The following is a 22728-nucleotide window of genomic DNA, read 5'->3' as shown; positions in this document are numbered from 1 at the left end:
AACTGAGTGCCCGGAGAATGCTTAAATCAGAACCATATTTATCATCACTGACATATGTCATTCGCTCTGTTGTTTTGAACAGAAGTACAGAGCAATAGATAACTGTGTCTATGAGTTAAGATAAGAAGCATAGAGTAAATAAGTATTGCAAGACGAGAAGAAAAATTGCGGTAGTATTCATGCGTCCATAGACCATTCAGAAATCTGATGGTGGAGGAGAGGTCGTGTTCCGGGTGCACTGGACGAGTATCTTCATGTTTATATACCATCTCCGTGAGAGTAACATCAATAAGTGGACATAAATTACCTAATGATTCATGACTGTTAATGGAAATGAAACAAATTCAGAACATTTACAAAGGAGGGATCAATACAAAATGATGGATGCTTTCCCTGTCTGTGACATTCCAGCCTCTACACCACTCCCTCTCTGAAACGGCACCCAGTCTATGCACACCCTCCCTGTCTCTTTAGACATCTTGCCCCCCACGCCTCTCCGACTCTATCAGTGTTCCTGCTGCAAAGCCCATCTATTTCTCTGTAACCACAGACGTCCCCAAATACCACCCTCCCACCCCCTCGCATCTGCAGTCTGGAGTCTTCCCTGTTTCTGTGTCTCCTTTCAAGCATTATACCATTCCCGTTTCTCTACGCCCTTCTGGCCTCTACAGACTCTCTCTCTGTATCCATCCCAAGTGCTAATCCCCTCAGTGTCTCTGTAACCCTCCCCGGCCCCTATCGCCTTCCACATCTCTGAACCTGCCTGCACCCTCAATGGAACAGTCAATGTCCTTGGGAGACATGGCCGTGCACATGTGTAGATCATATATTCATATATTCACTTGTTGTCGGGGCAAATTGCAAGTTTGAACCCGATGTGGGTGAAGCCTTCTGTTGGAGTGTTCAGAATTGAGGAATTCTCAACCCCCGATGGATGTAGAGGGCAGATCACTGAGAGGGACTTAAAGCGTGGGAGATTAATGCTTGAACAGTCGTTGTGGTGAGTTGGCAGTGGGTAGAGGCTAATGGGGAAGTGGGTGAGAAGTGTCTGGGACAGATACTGCTGTATGGTTGGAGATGTTAGCTGACTGAAGTAGTTCCCGGGGTTTTTTGTTTCGATGTGTCCATCCGACAGGAGATATTGTGGACACTGTAGGTATCCAACCAGGCAAGGGGCATGATCTCTAATCTGACAGCACAGGACTAAGCACATTAAATTCTGACATTCGTGAGAAACTTTTCACTTCTTGTTTCTGAGAATTAAGGGTTCGTTGAATTGAGATCGGGAAGTGCTTGTTACACAATACCAGACTGTTCGGAATCAACTATTTTTATAACAAAGGAAGCGGCCGATTGCAAACTGGAGAAACTAAATCAGCAGCAAAGCTTTATTAACCCTTTATAAACCCCCAGAGAGATAGAGAGGGCAGAGAGCGGGATTGAACACGGGTCTCCGCAGCGGCGCCACTGGAGACCACAACCATCTCTGATCTTCAGTCACTGCTCTGTTTCCGAGTGTCATTTCGTCCTGCAAATGGCACAAATGTAGAAATTACTCTAAAGAAAGGACGGTTCAGGCAGCAACTGTGGAAAAAGACACAGTCTGCGTTTCGTGTCTGGACCAGCGATGAAGGTACCAGGAACCAGGAGCATGAATTTGGTCTCCCACCTAGAAGTTGTTTCCGACAATTTCTGTTTGTACTGCAGATTTCCAGCAGCTACGGGGATTTTGTTTTAAATAATAATTTACCGGAATCTTCCATGAAACGGAAAATTTAGATTTCAGTGATGATTTAACAATAGACTGCAGAGTCGTGTGATAACCTGAGAATAATAGGCCGGGTGGATGGTCGGAGTTTATTGCACAGGGTGGGACAACCTATATGAAACTCTGCTGGTATCCTTGGCTGCGGTAGCAGTGAAACCTTCCCAAGGGTGATCAAAGTGCGTGGAGGTTTAAAGTGTGGAGATCTGTGGCACATATGGATATATGATAGATATGTACAGAAATGCATCTTCTGGAAATGCTTGTTTGATGATGAACTACAATTAAAAAAAATTACAAAAACAAGTGTTGCTCTTTTTCACCTGTCGGGAGATGGGTCTGTTGAATCCTGCGAATACTTGGCCTCCACAGCTTCCTGTGACAAAAGATTGCCCGGTTTCATCAATCTCTGTTTAAAGAAATTCCTCCTCAACTTCCTTTTAAAAGTTCGCCCCTCAACCCTGAGGCCGTGTCCTCTGGTCTCAGAGTCTCCCACCACAGGAAACATCCTCTCAACACCCACTCTATCAATTCCTTTCACCGTTCGATCGGTTTCAGTGAGGCCACCCCTCAGGCCCAGAGCCATTGAAAGCTCTTCATGTGACATGCCATTCAATTCTGGAATAATTTCTGTGAACCTCCTTGAGCCCTTCTTCAGTTTCAGCGCATTGTTGGTCAGTTCAGGGGTTTAAACCTGCTTACAATGCTGCAAGTGAGGCCTCACCCGTGCGTTATAAAGTTACCGAATCACATCCTTGCTTTTATATTCTAGTTCTCATGAAATGAATGCTAACACCTTCCTCATCAAACACCAAACCTGCAAGTGAAGCATTAAGCGAACAAGTTTGAAACTAAGTTGAGCAACAAGAATCATTTCACTGGGTTACCGTGAAACATCGACACGAGGGAGACTGATGGAAGAACCACATGAAGTGACCGAATTATGGGATAAATCAACATGCTGCAAATCAGAAGCTACGTCACATTTCTGCCATATAGGCAGATTGGAAAAGGGGGCCGAAACTGTGACTCGGATTGATCATCATTTTCTGAGCCACTTCACGCAGCAATCGGAAGACAAGTCAGAGTTTCAGCACCGTTTTGTATTTTATTACATTTATTATTCAGCCATAAAAATAACAGAGTAGTTGCTTCGGCCCTTTCAGCGAACGACAGCAAGCCCGATTGACAGAGGAGATTTAAAAGGACGTTGCCTGGATGGGGGAGCATGCCTTAGGAGAATAGCTTGAGTGAACTCGGCCTTTTCTCCTTGGAGAGATGGAGGATGAGAGGTGACCTGATAGAGGCGTATAAGGTGATGAGAGGCATCGATCGTGTGGATCCTCAGAGGCATTTTCCCTAGGATGCTAACACGACTGGTCTAGCTTCATAATGCTTGGAAGTAGATACAAGGGGGATATCAGAGGTAAGAGTTTCACACAGACAGTAATGGGTGTGTGGAATGCCCTCCCAGCAAAGGCGGATAAATGGGTCCTTTATGAGACTCATTTTCATTTAAAAAATATTTTTATTAATTATTATTAAAGATTAACAAAAGATACATTAAGTCAATATGTCATGATATGCAATAAAGAATTAAATTAGCAACTAACTGATTAACAAAGCTAAGCAAAATACCAATAATAATAAGTGAAAATAAAGTATTAAGAATATATTTTTGAAAGAAAATGAAGGAAAAAAAGAACCCGTACTAAATAAAAACCCTACCAACTGAAAATCACTCAAACAAAAAACAAACATTGGGCGCACAACCCCGGAGCTAAACACCATAAGAGCTAAGGGTGAAATTAATGGAATTATTCCCACTTGGCCGCTTGTGCCGCGGCACCGGCCTCACGCCAAGTGAATAACGAATCTAAGCTGTGGCTTGAGCGTGAAGCGCTCCGATATTTCATGTTTTTCAGCGTAACCAGTAGTCAGAAACCTACCGGCACATGATGTGGGACAAGACGGTGTAGAGGTTAGATCACACAGCAAAGTTGAGAGGGAAAATGTCGGCGGCAGTGTGAAGGTGTCAATTATAGGTCATAGGAGTCTGGGCTGAGGTGAGGGAACTAAGCTGCTGTGATACAAACGAGTCAAAACCTTCAGTGATGACCGTCGTGAGGATGTGAAACGCATAAAAGATCTAACGGAGACATGGAGAACAATTATAAAGAAACAATGAGGGACATTCTGAACGGTGGCTTTTCCCTCGATGGCTGCCCTTCCTCTGGGTCAAATCACGTGCCAACCATCCACTTCTCTTCACCAGTGACGTCATCTGCGGAAACAACACACAATTTATGTTGATCACGTCAGCAAGCCGAAAGTGCTGCTGCTGGGGAGGATAAATACGAAGTGATGACTTTTGATTCTGTGTCAAACATCGTGACAATGCAACCTTGCATACAACTAGGAGATTTCATATCGCCACGGTCCCAGGAAATTTGTTCCTTTCAATAACAATATATCGCTGTACGATGCCGCCTAACTCCAGTCTTGCGCTGTTACGTGTCTCGAAACTGCTAATCACGGGCACAACCATGGTCCTGCACGGCTCACAGAACAGAAGCTCGTGGATACGTTTCCTTTACAGGTGACACTATGTATCGGCAGCCCAATATCCCGTTCACTTACCTCTTCAGATCACTGTAAACAGATCGGTCCTCCAGGACAAGTCCCTGTAAGTTTGAGGAAATCAGCATGATTAGCAGATATTTTTTTTATCAAAAACATTTTGTAAATGAAGCGAACTGCAAGAATATTGAAGAGTATCTGCGCTCATTTAATAAATTATGTGTGAAAGTAACATGGAACAGTCGGACCATGACGAACAGAGGATCCGAGACAGACAGACATGATCCCTAAGCGGAAGGGCGCTTAATCCATTGCTTCCCTTCCGTCAAGAAGATCAGAGTGCTATTTCCAACTTTCCAGCCCACAAAAACAATTCCATAGAAATCAGCAGCTTGGAATGTCAGTACTAATCCGTCCACTACCTCTTCAGCGGCCCGTTTCAGAATGCTGGGGTGCAGTTAATCCCGGTGATTTCTCCACCTTCAGCCCTTCCAGCTTGTCTTGCATCTTCTCCTTATTATAGTGACTGCAACCACTCCAGTGCCCTGACACTGTCATACTGATTGTCTGCTCCGCAGTAAAGACTGACACATATTACTTCATGAGTTCATCCGCTGTGTGATTCATCATACTGTGTGAAGTGGAACAATTACTTCAAAAAGGGAGTGACGCAAATAATTCCCTCACCATGTAAGTGGAGTTTCCATCTTCTGCATTGTTCCTTGCGCCCTGAAAGGAGAAATTGAAGATGTCTATTGTGACGTTTAACCTTGCGCTCGACAATTGTATTCTGTCTCTCCACAGGTAAACCCCGAGGGTATCAATCTTCACATTCACTGCTGCTCGGACGCGACCCATCACATTACTTATCTTCTCATCTTTCAAACAATGACTGAGATCATGAACATAATACAAAGATCCAACCTGTTCATTCCTTGAGAGATTTTCATAGTTTCCCGATGCGTTCACGGTGTTTGTATCCAAGGTGCCTGCGGGAACAATACAGATACGTCACAGCGGTGAAGAGCATCATGGGCCGTTGTTAATACAGCGGATGTCAACCCGGCAACCCGTCCACAAAACAAAATGCCAGCGATAGCATGAACTACATTCCCACAAACGCCAGAAACAAGTAATCCCCTGCAGAGACGACCAATAATTTGATAATCCCTTGTATAGACGACCAATAATTTAGGTCAGATACGGAAAGGAAAATACCATTATATTGTAATCCTGAGTTGAAAATTTCCACTTATTAAACTGGACATCCCAACAACCCAAGCAGCATTATTCGTAACCATGGATGAAAACCTCCAGCTTCTGTGCATTAGGAACTAACATGTTTAAATGAAATATTAAGATATCCGTGGGTTCAGTAGTAGAACAGTTGAAATGCAGTTCACTCACCCTTCCTTCCGGAATTGATGCTCGTGTCGTATTGGGATCGTGGTGGATCTCTGATCCTGAATAAACAGAAACAAAGGACAAAATATGAATCCGGCAGGAAGTGACTTTCTTGCACTGATACACCGAATGATATAATTCCCATTCATCCATTGGATACTCCCTGGTTTTTACTTGAAACTATTCCGGCTATCAGATGCCCGATTCCAGCCCTACTCGATCTTAACAACAGTGGCCATATTGGATTGCACAGCGATAGTGTTTCGGGCTTTCAGATCTCAGTTTGTCAGCGGAAAGTGACACATGTATCACTGAACGCTTCCGCTTTCAGACAAATGTTCACATTTCAAGAAAATAACGCCCACGTGAAAGCTTAATGCTGATTCTGTCCACGGACTGTCCCTGATCTGTGGAATGATTCCGGAAATGCTGATCGATTTTAGCAGCTTTTGGGAAATGAGATGTAAAAACACAAACAGATGGAGCCGGAGCGGTCCCCGTTTATTTTTTGATCATCAGACGAGAGGCGAGGTTTGACCGACTGCTCCATGATACCCGAAGTTGATTGTTGTCGACAGGGTAATATTCAGTCACATATGGCAAAGTTATTTCCCATGGGAGGGGAGTTTAGGACAAGAAAGCACGGCTTCAGGATTGAAGGGCGTCCATTTAGAACAGAGGTGCGGAGAAATTACTTTAGACAGACTCTGGTAAATCTGTGGAATTTGTTGCCACGAACGGCTGTGGAGACCATTTCACTGGACGCATTTAAAACAGAGATAGTTTCTTGATTAGCCAGGGCATCAAAGGGTATGGGCAGAAGGCAGGGGAGTGGCGGTGACTGGAAGAATTGGGTCAGTCCATGATTGAATGGCAGAACAGACTCAATGGGCTGTTATGGCTAACTTCTGCTCCTATATGGTCCAACATCCCAATTGTTCTGGCATTCTGAGTCCTACTTCTCTTCTTGTATCTCATGCTCTTATGGTCTAATATCCGTTACCGCCCACCGAAAGGACATCAGTGCCTGGTGGGCATCTCCACTCATGCACCGCTCGTGTTCCATTCCTGAACCTTGCACATGAACCGTCAGCAGGTATTTATCTATTTCCCTCTAATTTGCTTCATTCGCCTGTCGCATCACAAGTTCGCATTAAAGCTTCCAATATCCCACTTATGCAAAAAAAAAAGAAAAAACTAACCCACGAATTAAAAGTAGAGGTGATATTTGGAGAAAATATGCATTTACCCGCCAGTTTTCCTCGCGATCAACCATCCACTGGCTCCGCCGATCAGGCCCATGGCAAGTAAACCAAGTAGAATGCCCACGATTGCGCCAGAGCCGAGGGTGCAATTGCCATCTGTTTTTGTTGATAACACACAAGGAAATATATATATATATCTTACATTCCGAGAACACGTCTTTATCAGTGGCAAGTTCATTTTCACAACAATTTGACTGAGTCAGTTTAGAGTCGTATATTGTGTCACAAGGATCATTCCCGGAATGAAAGGGTTAACATACGAGGACCGTTTAATTGCTCTGGAAGTGTACTCGTTTGAATTTAGAAGGATGGTGGGGGATATCCCAGTACAAATTTCCGAATGGAACCATAGAAACATAGAACATTACTGCACAGAAAAAGGCCCTTCGGGTCTTCGTGGCTGTGTAGAACCATTCTTCTGCCTAGTCCCACTGACATGCACCTGGAGCATATCCCTACATACACCTCTCATCCATGTACCTGTCCAAGTTTCTGTTGAATATTAAAAATGTGCCCTCATTTACCAGTTCACCTGTCAGCTCATTCCACACTCCCACCCACTCTCTGTGTGAAGAAGCCCCAACAATGTTCCCTTTAAACTTTTCCCCCTTCACCCGTAACTCATGCCCTCTGTTTATTTTTTTCTCCCCCGGCCTCAGTGGAAAAAGTCGGCTTGTATTAACCCTATATATACCCATCATTATTTTATTTTCCTCTATCAAATCTCCCCTCATTCTTCTACGCTCGGGAATAAAGTCCAAAGCTATTCAAACTTTCTCTGTAACTCAGTTTCTCAAGTCGCGGAAACATCCTACAAAACCTTCTCTGCACTCTTTCAACCTTATTAATGTTTTTTCCTGTAATTAGGTGACCAAAACTGCATGCAATACTCCAAATTTGACCTCACCAATGTCTTATACAACCTCACCAACATTCCAACTCTTATACTCAGTACTTTGATTTATAAAGGCCAATGTACCAAAATCTCTCTTTACGAGCCAATCTACCTGTGACACAGCTTTCAGTAATTTTTGTATCTGCATTTCTTAATCCCTCTGTTCTACTGCATTCTTCAGTGTCCTACCATTTACCTTTTATGTTCTACCTTGGTTTGTCCTTCCAAAGTACAATACCTCAGATTTGTCTGCAGTAAACTACCATCAGCCATTTTACAGCTCATTCCCCCAACTGGTCCAAATCCCTCTGCAAGCTTTGAAAACCTTCCTCACTTGTCCACTACACCTCCAATCTTTGTATCATCAGCAAATTAGCTGATCCAATTTACCACATTGTCATCGAGATCATTGATATAAATGGCAAATAACAGTGGACCCAGCACTGATCCCTGTGGCACACCACTAGTCACAGGCCTCCACTCAGAGAAGCAATCCTCCACTACCACTGACTGGCTTCTCCCATTGAGAAAATATCTAATCCAATTTACTACCTCTCAAGTATAACTAGCGACTGAATCTTAATAACTAACCTCCTATATCAAAGGCCTTACTGAAGTCCATGTAGACAACATCCACTGACTTCCCTTCATTTGCTTTCCTCGTAACTTCCTCGAGAAACTCTAATAGATTGGTTTGACCATGACCGACCACGCACAAAGCCATCTTGACTCTCCCTGGTAAGTCCCTGTCTATCGAAATACTTGTAAAGCCTTTCTCTTAGTAATCCTTCAAATAATTTACCTGCTACGAACGTCAAACTTACCGGCCTATAATTTCTCGGATTACTTTTAGAGGCTTTTTTTTTAAACAACGGAACAACATGAACACCTCACCCGTAGATACCGACATTTTAAATATATCTGTCAGGACCCCTACAATTTCAACACAAGTCTCCAACAAGGTCCGAGGGAATACCCTTTCAGGTTCTGGGGATTTATTTGCTCTGATTTTCCTCAAGACAGCAAGCACCTCCGCCTCTTTAATCTGTATATGTTCCATGACCTCCCTACTTGTTTGCCTTGATTCCATAGACTTCATACCAGTTTCCTTAGTAAATAGAGATGCAAACAAAAACATTTAAGATCTCCCCCATTTCTTTTTATTCCATACATAACCGACCACTCTGATCTTCAAGCTGACCAATTTTATCCCTTACTATCCTTTTGCTCTTAACATATCTGTAGAAGCTCTTAGGATTGTCCTTCACCTTGACTGGCAAAGCAACCTAATGCCTTCTTTTAGCCCTCTGATTTTTTTCCTAAGTATTTTTTGTACTTTTTATACCCCTCAAGCACGTTATTTGCTCGTTGTTGCCTATATATGTTATACATCTCTCTCTTCTACTTTATCAGAGTTCCAATTTCTCTCGAGAACCAAGGTTCCTTATTATTATTTCTTTTGCCTTTAACCCTGACAGGAACATACAAACTCTGCACTCTCAAAATTTCTCCTTGCAAGGCCTCCCACTTACCAACGACATCCTTTCCAGAGAACAACCTGTACCAATCTACGCTTTTTAGATACTTGCACTTCCAAGCACTGGCACACAGTACTTACAACACTGTGTGTCAGACAGAGTGGTCAGCAGCACTGGGGCTCCACAGGGTCTGTCCTGTCTCCTTTTCTCTTCATCATCTACACCTCGGACTTCAACTACTGCACCGAGTCTTGCCATCTTCAGAAGTTTTCTGATGACAGTGCCATAGTTGGATGCATCAGCAAGGGAGATGAGGCTGAGCACAGGGCTACGGTGGGAAACTTTGTCACTTGGTGCGAGCAGAATCATCTGCAGCTTAACGTGATAAAGACTAAGGAGCTGGCGGTGGACCTGCAGAGGGCCAAGGCACCGGTGACCCCTGTTTCCATCCAAGGGGTCAGTGTGGACATGGTGGAAGGATTACAAGTACATGAGGATACGAACTGACAAAAAACTGGACTGGTCAAAGAACGCTGAGGCTGTCTACAAGAAAGGTCAGAGCCGTCTCTATTTCCTGAGGAGAATGAGGTCCTTTAGCATATGCTGGAAGATGCTGTGGATGTTTACGAGTCTGTGGTGGCCAGTGCTATCATTTTGCTGCTGGGGCTGCAGGCTGAGGGTAGCAGACACCAACAGAATCAACAAACTCATTCGTAACCCTGTGATGTTGTGGGGGTGGAACTGGACTCTCTGACGGTGGTGTCTGAAAAGAGGATGCTGTCCAAGTTGCATGCCATCTTGGACAATGACTCCCATCCACTCCATAATGTACTGGTTCAGCACAGGAGTACATTCAGCCAGAGACTCATTCAACCGAGATGTAACACTGAGTGTCATAGGAAGTCATTCCTGCCTGTGGCCATCAAACTTTACAACTCCTCCCTCGGAGTGTCAGACACTTTGAGCCAATAAGCTGGTTCTGGACTTATTTCCACTTGGCAAGTTAACGTCAGGTTTGACACTATATTTGAAACAGCTGGACGCTCCGGTACAATTCTGACCATCTCTGGCTTATCTATAAAATGAGAATTCCTGTCGAGTAGAGTAAAATCCGGTACAAATGATGGTTGCTGGTTACCTGTGTACTTGCTGTAAACCTCCACGTAGGTCTGTCCAGCATCACTGCTGAAAGAGTTGCTGGCGATGCACTTGTACGTCCCTGCGTCGTTTCTGTTCACACTGATTATAGTCAGTTTCGCCTTGTCGGGAGATGTAAATAGTCTGCCGTTTTCCCGGATGGGTTGGTCATCCTTGAACCATGTCCGTGTCTCAACAGTGCCCAACGCGTCACAACTCAGTGCGATGGTATCGAGGTTTTCCAGGGGAGTGGAATTATTGGTCACTACGGCAACCCCGGTCACTGGCCCTGTAAATACAATTAAAATGTAAATGGTTTTACGCTTGGTTTTCTCTTCACGTTCACAATAGTTGTGTGTCTCCAGCTCCATATCATCGCCATTCCCGTCTCTCATCCCCATGTATTTCGATATCAGGTCAGATCGCAAACTGAATGAAACTCCGGCAGAGTTTAAAGATTTGCTGCTGTTACTTCGGGAGATAAAGTAATTTGGTTAATGCGATTCCCTGCGAGCTGGTGTTTCAGGGCAGCTCGTGGTTGAGCCCAGTAGAGGATCATCTATTCTGGATTTGGTGTTGAGCAATGATCCAGTATTGAATAGAGACCTTAAGGAATAGAAAACAAACAACCTCGGAAAGTGTTTATAATAGGATCGAATTCACCCTGAAATTTGTGAAGGAGAAGCTGAAGTCATACGTGTCAGCATTATAGGTATCCGTTAGTCTCCTGAGACCATGGATTTGCGCCTTGGAAGTTTTTTTTTACCAAGGCGCAGGCCTGGGCAGGGTTGTATGGGAGACCAGCAGCTGACCAAGCTGCAAGCCTTCCCCTCTCCACGCCACCGATGTTGTCCAAGGGAAGGGCACTAGAATCCATGCAGCTTGGCACCGGTGACGTCGCAGAGCAATGTGTTGTGAAGTGCCTCGCTCAAGGACACAAACACGCTGCCTCAGCTGAGGTTCGAACCAGTGACCTTCAGGTTACTAGTCCGACGCCTTGTCCATTAGGCCACGCGCCAACGTGTCAGTATCACAATGGAGTAAATTGATTACAGAGGACGGGAGTTTGGCCAGAATCGTTTGGAAAGTCGATTATTAAGGATGAGGTCTCAGGGGACATGGGGGCACATGATAAAATAGGCTGTAGTCAGCATGCTTCCCTCAGGGGGAAATCTTGCCAGACAAATCTGCTGGAATCGTTTGAAGAAATAACAGGCAGGATAGACAAAGGATAACCGGTTGATGTTGTGTTCGGGAATTTTCAGAAGCCCATGACAAGGTGCCATACATGATGCTGTTTTACAAGCTTCGAGTTAATGGTATTACATGGAAGATTTACCATGGATAAAGTAGTGGCCGATTGGCGAAAGGCAAAGAGTGATCTTTTCATGGCTGTCTGCCAATGACCAGTGGTGTTCCACGGTGGTCCGTGTTGGGGCCGATTGTTTTCCTGTTACATGTCAATGATTTAAACGATGGAATTGATTGCACTCTTGTAAAGTTTGCAGACGACGTGAACACAAGTGGAGGGGCATTTCGCATTGAGGAATTATGGAGGCCACATAAGGGGAATGGGCAAAGAAATGGCAGGTGGAATAGTGTCATCATGCAGAAAAATAGAAACATCGAAAACCTACAGCATAATACAGGCCCTTCGGCCCACAAAGCTGTGCCGGACATGTCCCGACCTAAGAAATTACTAGTCCTACCCATAGCCCTATATTTTTCCAGCCCCATGTCCTTATCCAAAAGACTCTTAAAAGACCCTAACGTTTCCGACTCCACCACCATTGCCTGCAGCCCATTCCACGTACTCACCACTCTCTGAGTAACAAACTTACCCCTGACATCGCCTCTGTACCTACTCCCAAGCACCTTAAACCTGTGTCCTCTTGTGGCAACCATTTCAGCCCTGGTGAAAAAAAACTTCCGACTATGCACACCATCAATGCCTCTCTTCATCTTGTTCACCTCTGTCAGGTCACCTCTCATCCTCCGACGCTTCAAGGAGAAAAGGCCGAGTTCATTCAACCTACTTTCATAAGGCATGCTCCCCAATCCAGGAAACATCCTTGTAAATCCCATTGTAAATCTTACTTAAATCCTGCTACAAAACATATTAGGAGAATGGCCAGAGAAATGACAGATAAAACACAGTGCCGGTTAGCGAACGGTTATGCACAAAAGTCGAGGAATAATACGAAGTATTGAAGTGCATTGAGACTTGGGAGTCCTTGTGCAAGATCCAATAAACGTTAAGGTTTATATTGATTTTGTGGTGATTTCGCATTCATTTCAAGTGGACGAGTTTATAAAAGCAACGCTGTAATCTTTCTATTTTTAAGCACCAGTGAGGTCTCACCCGGAGTACTGTGAGCAGATTTAGGCCATTTGTCTTAGAAATTCACTCATATGAGTCAATCATTGAATGATTTTCATATAAAGAGCATTTGATGGCTTTGGGTCTGTATTCACTGGAATTCAGAAGAATGAGGGGTGACCACACAGACAACTATCGAATGGTGAGAAGCCTTGTTAGAGTGTATGTGGAGAGGATTATGGCCTCAGACTAACCATCCTCCTAACTCCTAACAAACGACACAAATAGAGTGGATGTGGAGAGGATGATTCCTGTACTGGTGGAGTCTAGGACCAGAGGACACAGATAGAGTGGATGTGGAGAGGATGTTAACTATAGTGGGGGACTCTAGGACCAGAGGACACAGATAGAGTGGATCTGGAGAGGATGTTTCCTATAGTAGATGATGATGTATCTATAGCTTCCTATAGAGAGGATGATTCCTGTGGTGGGAAAGTCAACGTCAAGATGACACAGCAGAAAATAGAGAAACCTCATTTCAGAACGCAGCTGAAAAGGTATTTCTTCAGAAGAGGTTGCACATCCGTGGAATTGTTTGCCACAAGCAGGGTTGGAGACCAAGTCTTTATGTGTATTTAACTCAGAGGTTGATAGATTTTCTATCGTTCGGGGCATCAAGGGATGCGGGGAGAAGGCGATGTTAGCATTCGTTGCATGTGGACGAGATTGTAAAAGCAATGATGTGATCTTTCAACTTTTTAAGCACCAGTGAGGCCTCACCTGGAGTATTGTGAGCAGATTTGGGGCACTATTCTTGGAAAGGATGTGTTGAAACGGAAGGGCTTCAAAGGATGTTCACTCACATGAGTCTTTTGTTTTCATATGACGAACAGTTGATGCTTTGGGTCTGTATTCACTGGAATTCAGAAGAATGAGGGGTGACCTGATAGACAGTTTCCTTCCTCTCAACTCTTCTGGATTCCAGTGCATACAGGCTCAGAGACATTAAAGTCTCATATTATGACAAGTCTTTCAATCCTGGAATCATTTTCGTGAACCCCCTTTGAACCCTCTCCAATTTCAGCACATCCATTCTCGGGTAAGGGGCCAAAACTGTTCACAATTCTCCAGGTGAGGCCTCACCAGAGTTTTATAAACTTTCAATATTCTATGCTTACTTTTATATTCTTGTCCTCTTGAAATGAATGCTAACGTCGCATTTCCCTTCTTCACAACAGACTCAACCTCCAAATTAACCTTTAGGCAATCCTACACAAAGGACCGCCAAGTCCCGTTCCACATCATTCTCTTTTGTTGTTTTTTTCTCCATTTAAACTATAATCCGTGTTTGACACATGGACTAATACAGTGATACTGCCGGTAAACGTTCAGTCGATGTGCTACTCACAGTAATCCTAACGTCAGAGCTAACTGTCCTGCTTTTCATTAAACACGAATAGGAAGCATGCCTCTTGCCGTGCACTGCAAACTAATTGTGTCATTGTGTTCTACTGAGTCAGCGTCATTCGATGTGGTGTTGGGCCTGGATACGGCTTCTGTAAAAATACCACAGATCATGTATCACGTGTAACGTACTGTGCTGAAATGAAGGCTCCAAGGAGATATATTCTTTTTAAAGCAAATTACTACAGATGCACAGATCAGAGATAAAACTACAGAATGCTGTCAATATTCTGGTCGCCTCACTGCAGGAAGGATGTGGAAGCCATAGAATTGTGCAGAGGAGATTTACAATGGTGTTGCCTGGATTAGGGAGCATGCCTAATGAAAACAGGTTCAGTGAACTCGGCCTTTTCTCCTTGGAGGGACGGAGAATGAGAGGTGACATAATAGATGTGTACAAGATGATGAGAAGTATTGATTGTGTGGATAGTCAGAGGCATTTGCCCAAGGCTGAAATGGTTGTCATAGTAGGACACAGTTTTAAGGCGCCGGGGAGGAGGTATAGAGGAGATATCAGGGGTCAGTCTTTTAGGCAGAGAGTGGTGAGTGCGCGGAATGGGCTGCCGGCAACGGTCCTGGAAGCAGATTCGATAGGGGCTTTAAAGAGACTTTTGGATAGGTAAGTGGAGCTTAGAAAAATGGAGGTTATATGTAAGCCGAGTAATTTCTAAGGCAGGGAGATGTTCGGCACAGCCTTGTGGACCGAAGGGCCTGTATTGTGCTGCAGGTTTTCTATGTTTCTATACTGTCATAGACATTTGGGCGGCACTGGGGAGGGGAACATCGTTAAACTTTTCGCTCGATGATTTAGAACTAATAATTTCCAGCTGACTGGAGAAGCAGTCCGTTTTCAAAAATAGAGTAAAATACAGCAAAAATGATTACTTGATGGCATTACGGATGGAACTGACATCGGCACAGACAAGTGCGAGCAGCCTGCAAACAGAAACGGCGATACACAGCCACGCACAACAGTGAGAACTGAACAGTCCGAGAGCAGGTCTGGCAGAGTTCACTGGAGACCAGGTTCTGCGACCACCGTAAAGGTTGTTGTGTTGTCTTTATGGCATTTCTTTAGTTTATAATATTTTCGCTTTAGTAATTCGTTTGTTAGCATTTTTTAGTTAAAGTTAGGATTGTTTAAAGTAAATTCGTTGTCTGTGATATATCGCGGCTGCGATTACGTCACATCCGGTTTCGCAGCGTCTTGTGGGAAAATACCGGTTTGGAGAAACGGGAAGGAGGGGGCTCACATGTGTAGGATCAGCGTAAGAAAAGTTGTCTTTCTACGCATTAGAAACATAGTGAAGCAACGCCGTAAGTTCATGAGATAATCGATATGTTGAAATAAAATGTTAACGCTGATTCTGTTAAAAGTAATGACGGTTGATAAGGTTTATGTTTTCGTTAGTTAAAGAGTTGCGGATAGTTTGTTTTGAAGTGTATTTAAAGCAGTCAATGGCGTAGGTAGATTCTGACTGTATGCTGCATTTTAATGTAATGTAGTAGTTGTAGTTTTACCTTTGCAAGTATTTACGATGTAAATGTGATATCAAGAAGGAAACAAATACTATACAAATTTTGTATTGTTTTGTCAACAGTTTTCACCATACGTTAATGTGGAAGAGGGAACAGTAAACGGTTAATCTTACTGCGATCCTGTTTTCATTGACTACGGTTTACCTCGGTGTTTAGTTCAGCGTTCTCTTACACCTGAGCGAGAACACTACACATATAGTTTAATTACTCTGGTCTGTCTGCACCAACACCGTTAAGTAGATGACCACAGCAAAGAGAGAAACTGACTACATACCGACCACATTGATTTGCATGGTTGAGGCATTGTACCTCCCAGTCAGCCTGTTATAGGCCTTACAAGTGTAATTCCCCGTGTCGCTCACAGAGATGTCGTCGAGGATGAGAGGCTGCCCTCTTTGTCGATGGACACCGTTCAGTTGCCAATATATATCAGCAACCGGGTGCGACTGTGTGAAACATCTTAACGTTACGGTGCTTCCGGCAACGCGAAGCGACGAGTCCGGTTGAGCGATGAGAAATGGACGATCTGGTCCGTCTAAAAGATAACGGATTGCAACAAATTAGACAGGAAGTTCTGCAGAGTTTCGCAGCCGAACAGGAAGAGCAGAGGCAGTGCTCCTACACACCGTCGAATGTATTTGTCGAAAAGCCACAGACGGTAAACAGGAGAGTCACAAGCGTTATCATTTCACCTGTCTATATGAATGACATTACAAACCCTGCTCTGTATTTCGGATATGTCCACGCTTTTGTGCACATGCCATTTGTTTACAAAGTCCCTGTTGACTTTGTACACATCAGCGTGCTGGAATCGCGTCACAAAAATACTGACGTCATTGGTTCACAGGAGGTGGCCTTTTCTGGCGGTGCCAACATTTAATATGCATCTCCTTTCCCTTTGAGCTGAGCGGGCTGGAAGAACTCAGCCACGTTGTTGTGTGTGAAGACATACATAGGGCATGCCACGTTCTCCTACACGTTTCTTTCCCCTGAAGTACGGGAGTGAACCTACAGTGTGATGGTTTAATGTTCGCCGTAATGCGACTAAGATTTTAGACTGAGAATAGAAAAAAAAAATAATTTCCCAGCTTCCGAGATAAACTCGGATATAACTCCCGATCAACTGTTCAGTAATTCGGATGTTCATCTGAGTTTAACACTGTGTTACCGTTCACAGATATAATCCCCCTCTGTGGGATCCCCATATCTAGCAGGACTAACAATACTCTGTGTATCTACCGGAGTCTCGGGACACTTACAGTAGACATCCAGATTAAACGGAGGGCTTGTGATTTCGTTAATCAGGTTGCTTGCTCTACAGGTGAAACTTCTGTCTGTCCGTAGCACTCCAGAAACAGTGAGTTTGCTGTGATCAGCACTCAGCTCAAACCTGCCACCGGGAGTTATCGTGCTATTCTCCTCAAGCCACAGGTAAGAGACATCCGTGCCTGTTGCGGAGCAGGTTAGTCTGACGGTGTCACTGTACTCTATCAGTCTGGTGGCATTAGATGTAACAGTGGCATTGGAAACCGGTTCTGAAACAAAAACACAGGAGATTGGTGAGTGAGCTACTCAAGAATAGAATCTGGATGCTTCCGTTCTGAATCTAACACTAAATCAAACATCTTTTGTTCCATAATAAAAAAAGATTAAGAAATCGTTCTGTTTGATGGACATGAGGTTTGAGATGCAGACCGTAGACCGGAGACACGTCACTTCATCCTTGTGTAAGAAGGCATACCGTGTATGGTCCTTCATCAATTGTGGGACTGAGTTTAAGAGCCGAGAGGTAATGATAGATAGATAGATAGATAGATAGATAGATAGATAGATAGATAGATAGATAGATAGATAGATAGATAGATAGATACTTTATTCATCCCCATGGGGAAATTCAACTTTTTTCCAATGTCCCATACACTTGTTGTAGCAAAACTAATTACATACAATACTTAACTCAGTAAAGAATATGATATGCATCTAAATCACTATCTCAAAAAGCATTAATAATAGCTTTTAAAAAGTTCTTAAGTCCTGGCGGTAGAATTGTAAAGCCTAATGGCATTGGGGAGTATTGACCTCTTCATCCTGTCTGAGGAGCATTGCATCGATAGTAACCTGTCGCAGCTATATAGGACCTTGGTCAGACCCCACTTGGAGTACTGTGCTCAGTTCAGGTTACCTCACTACAGGAAGGATGTGGAGACCATAGAAAGAGTGCAGAGGAGATTTACAAGGATGTTGCCTGGATGGGGAGCATGCCGTATGAGAATAGCTTGAGTGAACTCGGCCTTTTCTACTTGGAGAGATGGAGGATGAGAGGTGACCTGATAGAGGTGTATAAGGTGATGAGAGGCGTTGATCGTGTGGATAGTCAGAGATCTTTTCCCAGGGCTGAAATGACTAGCACGAGAGGACACAGTTTTATGCTGCTTGAAAGTAGTTACAGAGAGGATGTCAGGCTTATTTTGTTTAAAATCAGAGAGTGGTGAGTACGTGGAATGGGCTGCCGGCGACGTGGTGGAGGCTGAAGCGATAGGCTCCCGGACAGGTGCACAGAGCTGAGATAAGTGGAGGGCGATTGGTAATCCTGGGTAATTTCTGAGGTAAGGACATGTCCGGTTCAGCTTTGTGGGCCGAAGGGTTTGTATTGTGCTGTAGGCTTCCTATGTTTCTAAATCTTTATTCCATTGGAACGTAAGCGAATACGGGCTGAACCCCTGAATGTTTGAGATGCGGTATACAGTTGTAATCTTTCCGACGGGTTTGGAAGTCCAACCCTGAGGGCACTGATACAGAAAAAAGGAAGGTATTCCAAGGAGAACTAAAAAGTGATTTTTTTTAACACCGAAGGAAGTTATGCATCTGGAATGAACTGCCAGGAGAAGTGTGTCACGTGCCCCATAGAACCAGACAACCGTACAACACTACGGCACAGTACAGGCCTTTCAGCCCTCCATGTTGTGCCGACCCATATACTCCCCAAAAATGTGTTAAACCCACAGTACCCCATAACCCTCTATTTTCCTTTCATCCATGTGCCTGCCCAAGAGGCACTTAAATCCACCTAATGTTTTCGCCTCCACCACTATCGCTGGGAAGTCATTCCAGGCATTCACAACCCTCTGTGTAAAAAACTTATCCCTGATGTCTCCCTTAAACTTCCCTTCCTTAATTTTGTACATATGCCCTCTGGTGTTTGCTATTGGTGCCCTGGGAAACAGGTACTGACTATCCACCTTAACTATACCCCTCATAAGCTTGTAGACCTCCATCAATTCCCCTCTCATTCTTCTACGCTCCAAAGAGAAAAGTCCCAGCTCTGCTAACCTTGCTTCATATGACTTGTTCTCCAAAACAGGCAACATCCTGGTAAATCTCCTCTGCACCCTCTCCATAGCTTCCACATCCTTCATGAGGGGTCTGCATGAGTCTCCCATGAGGGACCTTGTCAAATGCTTTGCAAACCTGCATGTAGACTTCATCCACTGCCCTACACTCATCAAATTCTTTTGTTACCTCTTCAGAAGACTCAATCAGGATCTTAAGGCATGATCTTCGCTTCACAAAGCCATGCTGACTATTCATGAGTAGACTGTACTTCTCCAAATGCTCGTAGATCCTATCGTTAAGAATGCTTTCCAGTAGTTTACATACCACTGACGTAAGACTCACCCGTCTATAGTTCCCAGGTTTCTTCCTATTATCTTTTTTTTTAAACAAGGGAACTACATTTGCCATTCTCTCGTCCTCCGGCACTTCCCCTGTAGCCAAAGAGGATTCAACGATCACTGCTAATGCTCCTGCGATCTCTTCTCTCAATTCCCACAACAGCCTGGGGTGTATCATATCCGGCCCTGGGGATTTATCATTCTTAATGTTTTTAAGAAGATCCAGCACTCCTTCTTCCTTAATCTCCACATTGTCCAGCACTCAGGCCCGCTCGACTTCGACCTCATCCTGATCAAGGTGCTTTTTACTTGTGAATACTGAAGCAAAGTATTCATTTAGGACCTTCCCAACCCCCTCTGCCTCCAGGCACATGTTGCCCTCTTTATCCTTTGGCGGTCCCACATTCGTTCTCGTCATCCTCCTATTTTTCACATCCGCAGAGAACGTCTTGGGGGCTCTCCTTAATTTTACATGCCAAGGCCTTCTCATGCCCCCTTCGAGCTCTAAATCCTTTCTTTTGCTCCTTCTTGGCTACCCTATATTTCTCATAATTGTCTCATACTTCCTGCTCTTATATCTAACATATGCTTCTTTATTCCCACTTGACGAGTTGCCTCACATGTTTCGTCAGCCACGGTTCCCTTTTCCTACCATTTTCCCCTTCCCTCAGTGGGACAAACCTATCCTGGTCCCTAAACTTCTCCCACGTTACTTCTGCGCTTTCCCCTTTGAACATCTGTTTCCAATTTACTCTCGATAGTTCCTGCCTCATCCCTTCAAATTTAGCCTGTCCCCAGTAAAGCACTTTACCATTTCGTCTGGTTTTATCCCTTACCATAGCTGTGCTGAAGCTGAGGGAGTTGTGGTCACTCTCTCCAAAATTCTCCACCACCAAGAGGTCTGTCACCTGGCCAGGTTCATTACCCAGAACTAGATCCAGGATAGCCTCTCCTCTCGTCGGACGGTCCACATAATTTGTCAGGAATCCTGCTTGAACACACCTGACAAATTCAGCCCTGTCTATCCTCCTTGCACTCAGGAGGTGCCAGTCAATATGAGGGAAGTTGAAATCACCCATAACAACTACCCTGTATTTCCTGCACCATTTAAAAATCTGCCGGCTTATCTGCTCCTCGATGACCCGAGGGCTATCTGGGGGCCTATAGACTACTCCCAGCACCGTGAGTGAACTCTTCCTATTTCTGACTTCCACCCAGACTGACTCCGTGGACACTCCTTCTGCAGCGTCCTCCCTTTCTATAACCGTGATACTATCCCTGACCAGCAATGCCACTGTCCCCCCCCCACCACCATTTCTACCTCCCATCCTGTTCCTTTTAAAACACCTGAATCCTGGGACCTGCATCATTCAATCCTGCCCTTCCTCCAACCAAGTTTCAGTAACGGCCACAACATCGCAGTTCCACGTACTGCTCCATGCTCTAAGTTCCTCTTCCTTGTCCCTAATACTCCTAGCATTGAAATAGACATATTTCAAACCCTTTAACTGGCTACAATTATGTTCTGTCCCCTGCCTGTCCTTCCTCATCAACTCAGAACTCTTAGCATTATGCCATTGTCCTTCTACCTTAATCCCTGCACTCACATTCTGATTCCTACCCCCTGCCAAACTAGTTTAAACCCTCGCCAACAGCTCTATCAAACCTGTCCGCCAGGATATTAGTCCCCCTGGGATTCAAGTGCAATCCGCTCTTTTTGTATAGGTCATACCCGCCCCAAAAGAGATCCCAATGATCCAGAAATCTGAATCCCTGCCCCATGCTCCAATCTCTCAGCCGCGCATTTATCCTGCACCTCATTGTATTCCCATTCTCACTGTCGCGTGGCACAGGCAGTAATCCCGAGATTTCTACCTTTGATGTTCTGCTTTTCAACTTCCTTCCTAACTCGCTGTAGTCTTCTTTCAGGACCTCTTCCCTTTTCCTACCTATGTCACTGGTACCAATATGTACCACGACCTCTGGCTGTTCTCCCTCCCATCGCAGGATAACTTGGACGCAATCAGAAACATCCCGGACCCTGGCACGTGGGAGGCAAACTAACACCCGGGTATCTTTCCTGCATCCACAGAATCGCCTGACTGAACCCCTGACTATCGAGTCCCCTATCACTACTTCCTTCCTCTTCCTTTCCCTACCCTTCTGAGCCATAGGGCCAGACTCTGTGCCAGAGGCACGGCCACTGTCTCTTCCCCCAGCCAGGTTGCCCCCCGCCCCCCAAAATTACTCAAACAGGAGCACTTATTGTCAAGGGGTACAGCCACAGGGGTACTCTCTTGTACCTGACTCTTCCCTTTCCCTCTCCTGACTGTGACCCATTTCTCTGTCCCCCGTTGCCCCGGTGTGACCACCTGCTTGTAACTCCTCTCTATCACCTCCTCACTCTCCCTGACCAGACGAAGGTAATCGAGCTGCAGCTCCAGTTCCCTAACACGGTCCCTCAGGAGTTGCATCTCGATGTACCGGGTGCAGATGTGGCCGTCCGGGACGCCGGGAGACTCCAGTACCTCCCTCATCTGACAACGACCACAGAAAACTGGCTTCATACACACATGCTACTTCCTTTTCCAATCAACAGCTGCCTTACCGCGTCTCGTTATCGCTGAAGCCCGTGGAGCCAAAACCCTTCCACTCTGCTGCCTCTCACTCCGCTGCCCGCTGAATATGGCTGTCTTCTTTTTAAACTGTTCGCGCTCAACTGGCTGACGTCACGCGTCTGCGCAGTCTGGCCTATCTTTGCACCCGAGAACTCAAAATGTCTACCCGCTGGAAACCCTCAGGTGCTCTCCCGCTGCCTTCTTGTTTCCGATCAAATTACCCGTGAGGGGCTGAAGAACCAGCAGAAGTGGAAAACACATTGGAGTCTGGTATTGTTGTAAACTAACAATGTTTATTAGTAACTAGGCAATAGAGTAATAAAAAAACAAATATATTGGAACTGGTCAGCAATGATATATTAAGTGTGGTAATAGAAACAAAACCAGGCTCTTTCAAACCTAGGGCTGAATGGATAGAGTCTTACGGTGATGAAGAGAGATCAGTTCAGTTTATGGTATTTAGTTGAGTTGCGATGGAGAGAGAGAGAGCTGAGAGGTGATGCCGTCGATCTTTCCGTTATCTTCCGTGGTCTTCCGAATTCCTGTTGTGGTCACCGACTATGACCCATAGCACGTACGGCCGTTCTTCAGT

General features: G+C 44.8%; 1 protein-coding gene across 1 annotated transcript; it reads right to left on the bottom strand.

The window, feature by feature from the left end:
* Positions 1–3346: 3346 nt before the first annotated feature.
* On the bottom strand, positions 3347–19936 carry LOC140721195 (cell adhesion molecule CEACAM1-like). Its single transcript, XM_073036054.1, has 10 exons — positions 19828–19936; positions 17107–17382; positions 16122–16382; positions 10526–10813; positions 6999–7110; positions 5753–5808; positions 5270–5334; positions 5033–5074; positions 4406–4449; positions 3347–4049 (listed from the first exon to the last, which is right to left on the bottom strand). Exons 1-10 carry the CDS (start codon positions 19934–19936, stop codon positions 4046–4048), a joined length of 1257 nt encoding a protein of 418 aa, XP_072892155.1. The 3' UTR covers positions 3347–4045.
* Between the last annotated feature and the right edge of the window lie 2792 nt (positions 19937–22728).

The sequence above is a fragment of the Hemitrygon akajei genome, unplaced genomic scaffold (genome assembly GCF_048418815.1).
Source record: "Hemitrygon akajei unplaced genomic scaffold, sHemAka1.3 Scf000052, whole genome shotgun sequence".
Taxonomy (NCBI): Eukaryota; Metazoa; Chordata; class Chondrichthyes; order Myliobatiformes; family Dasyatidae; genus Hemitrygon; species Hemitrygon akajei.
This window is presented reverse-complemented; position numbering and strand designations above follow the sequence as displayed.